The sequence below is a fragment of the Cryptosporidium hominis genome, assembly GCF_000006425.1.
Source record: "Cryptosporidium hominis TU502 chromosome 7 CHRO017133, whole genome shotgun sequence".
Classification (NCBI taxonomy): domain Eukaryota; phylum Apicomplexa; class Conoidasida; order Eucoccidiorida; family Cryptosporidiidae; genus Cryptosporidium; species Cryptosporidium hominis.
In genome coordinates, this window is record NW_666890.1 from 1 (window position 1) to 3597 (window position 3597).

A 3597-nucleotide genomic window follows, 5' to 3' on the forward strand; every position below is an offset into this window, starting at 1 on the left:
TGACTTGCAGAGCCTAAAGATTTAAGAATAAATTATTTCATTTTAATTAGTTCATTAATTGATAAAAAAAACTTACCGTCAATTTCTGCAGGAATTTCAACACTATCTTCTTCGCTCTCCTCACCCTTTGGTGTAGTCAAAGCATTTTGTGCTGCCATTGTTTGCTTTTGAATAATCTGAGAAATTGGCTTTCCATTAATAGTGAGGAATGGCTTGCCTTGGCTACTGTCCTTGATAATAATATCAATTCCAGAAGGTTTCAGCTCACCAACATTACTTCCAGCGAGTACATTTTGTTTTTTTGATATTGCTGGTAATTTACCACTTCTAACTCCAGTTTTTTCACATAAAACCATTTCTGTAATGGCGTTCATCCAAATATTTCTCATATTTCTGTTTTTTGTGCATACATTATAGCCTATTCCTTTGTCACTTCTGATTCCAAAACATATATCGGAAATACTATCTAATGGCAATAAAATAGATGTTGATGATAAAGTTACAATTGGTAATTTTCCACGGAATAATTGGAAATTTCCTTGGTGAATGATACCTGAAACTCTCTCCAAAGCATCTGGATCTCCTGGAATCAATTGTCTATCTAATAATCCTTTTAATCCCTCTCCGCATTGACCAATTTGTTCGTCATCTACAGTCAAAAGTGAGCTTCTAATTGTTCCCACTAATGACTCTATATCACTTTTTGTGTATCCTTTATTCACCAACTGATTAAATACTGACTCTGACAATCCTAGATGAGTCTTTGCTCCTTTAACTAGTGCAATAGATGCAAGGAATAATGTTGCTATTGAAATTCTTGCCATATTCCCAATTTTTTCAATCAATAATTAATTAAAAAAATTACTTGTAATTAAATACAATACTTAAATTCCTATTTCTCTGCTATATTATCCTCATAATCTATCTAAATTCAAGTAAACACAAAATGCAATTACTATATACCGGTATTCATGCAAATCATTTTTTCAATTACGTATTCAATTTTCATGCATACATGCATACATGCATTGCAAAATAAATTTGTCCACATAAAAATAAAATAAAAAATAAAATAAAAAATACTCGGAATAGAGTAAAATGAGTGAATTAAATAAGCTAAAGATTATTTATGGCAATATTAATTTGGTGTTGAAAGGGGAGATAGAATATATTAAGGCCAGTGATTTAAGGTAAAAATAAAAAAAGGAAATATTGCTTCAGTACTCTAAGACAATTTAATAAAAAAAATTAATAACAAATAAGCAAAATTCATTTGATTATCATTAATATTCTTAATATTATTTGATAAGTATGAAAATACTGTCAGCGAAATAAAAGCTGGGAATCAAATAAGTAAAGATGTCGACAAGAATTCAAATTTTCCTGTTAACTGTGCTTTTTATTGGATTATTTAACGATTCAGTGTCACAATTTACACAAAACTTGAAAATAATTGAATCAAAGTCTGTATGTGTAGATTCAGATATTTATGATTCAGAAACAGATATGTGCCTGGCGAAAGTTAATGCAATAAGTAAAAGTTGTCCTAAAAATTGTCAAAAGTTTGGCCATCTTTGCAAATGCATTGATGAAATTCCAATACAGTCAATTTGTCCAAGCGAATATGTTCTTTCTCCAAATATGAAAAAATGTATCAAAGTGGAAAAGCTTGCACCTTCAATAGAATGTGGGAGAGGATTAAAGTGGTCAGAAAGTAAAAATATATGCGTTGGAGTAAAGTTATCAGCTCCAGAACTGACATGTAGTAAAGAGAATTCCATGTTAATTAATGGAGTTTGTTTGACTTATAGTAAAAAGAGTATTCAAAATGTTTGTGAAGATGGGTTTATTATTAAGGAAAAAAATATATCAGAAAAGTCGCAGACTGTCAAGTTAAATACAAGAGGAATTAAGACTGGACATCAAAATAATGATGAATCGAGAATTAGTACAAGTTATTGTGTAAAAGAACTTAGCTCACCTTATAATTTAGAGTGCCCTAATGGTTTTATTTTAGACAGAGAAAGATCTTCATGTGTTTCTCAAGTTTTCAGTGATCCAGAACCTAAATGCTTACCTGGCTTTGAGTTTGATAATAAATCTGAAACTTGTGTAAATAAGTCATTAGAAGAGTCTTCCAGCAGAGTATGTCCAAAAGATTATGTACTTGAAGGTTTTCAGTGCGTCCAATCATCTTTTGTCAGTCCTGAGCCACGATGTAGAGAGGGATTCGTTTTTAGTGTTGAAGATGCTGCATGCATTAAAGTATTACGGGAACCTCCATCATATAGATGCCCTTCTGATTTATATATTTTTGATGGAAAACAATGCGAATTAAGAAAAACAGAGAAACCAACAATAATGTGTGGAAATGGCACTATTTTAGACGAAAAGATACAAAAGTGTGTTAAAATCAATGTAATGCCAGCAACAATGGTTTGTTCAGGAGGAAGACAGTATGACGAAGATAAAAGAAAATGTTATGTAATTCAAGTTCAAGAATCTAACAAAACTTGCTCAAATGAAGAAAAATACGATCCAAAAAGGGATATGTGTATTAAATTTGAAGAAAAGAAACCCGTCAAAGGTTGCCCTTATGGTTTTAATCTTAATGAATTAGAACAAATTTGCGTTCAAGAAAACTTTGAAGAACCCAAGCTCTCTTGTAGGGCTCCTTTCTCCTTAGTTGGAGGGGATTGCCTTTATAATGCTGAAGTTCAACCCGAATATGTTTGCCCTGAGAATTTTGAGTATAATGCACAAAATTCACAATGTTTAATGCAAAGTACTATACAACCTGAAAATGGGTGTCCCGAAGATTATAATGAGTATATTGATAAATGTATTAAACAAATAGAAAAGAATCCAGTAAGTGTATGCCCTGCAAATTCAAAGTTAAACACAATCACAAATGAATGCTTTATTCCTAAAAAACCTTTGAAGGAGTGCCCTACAGGGTTTAAACCAACTAATGATTCTGCCACTCAATGCATTCAAATATTAAATCAAAATAGACCTCAAGCTATCCAAACTACCCACAGCAATAATAACAGACATCACAACGGTCATCATCAAACTTTCATTGGAGATTACTACAATAATCATCCTAATATAAGAAATTTCGGAGATGTAAGTAATACCCAGGTGCAAACAGTTCAACTATCAAATCCTAATAGAAGAATAGGAGATCCCAGCTTAAATGTATATCCTCAAAACATTAAAACTGCACCTAAACCAAGAAGGTGATAATTAATATATAAAAGTTAAATTGGCGCCAACCGTTCATACACGTTAATTTCAATAATTATAATATTAAAGTCGAATTAACAATAAGGCCCATTAGTTTTGCTCAGAGATTAAAGAATATACCAGGATCTAAAGATTTTATTAATATAATTCTATGAGAGGTGAATAATGCTTAAAAAGTTAGTATCTGGAAATGAAGAACAGCCTGCAAATAAGACTCTATATTGCAAGAACTTGAACGATAAAATCAACAAAAAAGATTTAAAGATTCTATTATTTGAACTCTTTATCCAATTTGGTTTGATTGATAAGATTACAATAAGGGGAGGAAGTCCATATAGAGGCCAAGCA

The 3597-nt window shown here is 31.3% G+C and overlaps 3 protein-coding genes across 3 annotated transcripts; 2 read left to right on the forward strand and 1 right to left on the reverse strand.

The window, feature by feature from the left end:
* Positions 1-32: 32 nt before the first annotated feature.
* Positions 33-824, reverse strand: Chro.70574 (hypothetical protein). The annotated part of the gene is made up of 1 exon (XM_660237.1): positions 33-824. One exon carries the CDS (start codon positions 822-824, stop codon positions 33-35), a length of 792 nt encoding a protein of 263 aa, XP_665329.1.
* Positions 825-1359: 535 nt separating this feature from the next.
* Chro.70575 (oocyst wall protein 5 precursor) lies at positions 1360-3246 on the forward strand. Its single annotated transcript, XM_660238.1, has 1 exon — positions 1360-3246. One exon carries the CDS (start codon positions 1360-1362, stop codon positions 3244-3246), a length of 1887 nt encoding a protein of 628 aa, XP_665330.1.
* A 168-nt stretch (positions 3247-3414) lies between these two features.
* Chro.70576 (hypothetical protein) lies at positions 3415-3597 on the forward strand (the record flags this gene model as incomplete). The annotated part of the gene is made up of 1 exon (XM_660239.1): positions 3415-3597. A coding segment is annotated over one exon (183 nt), but the record flags the coding sequence as incomplete, so codon positions are not given.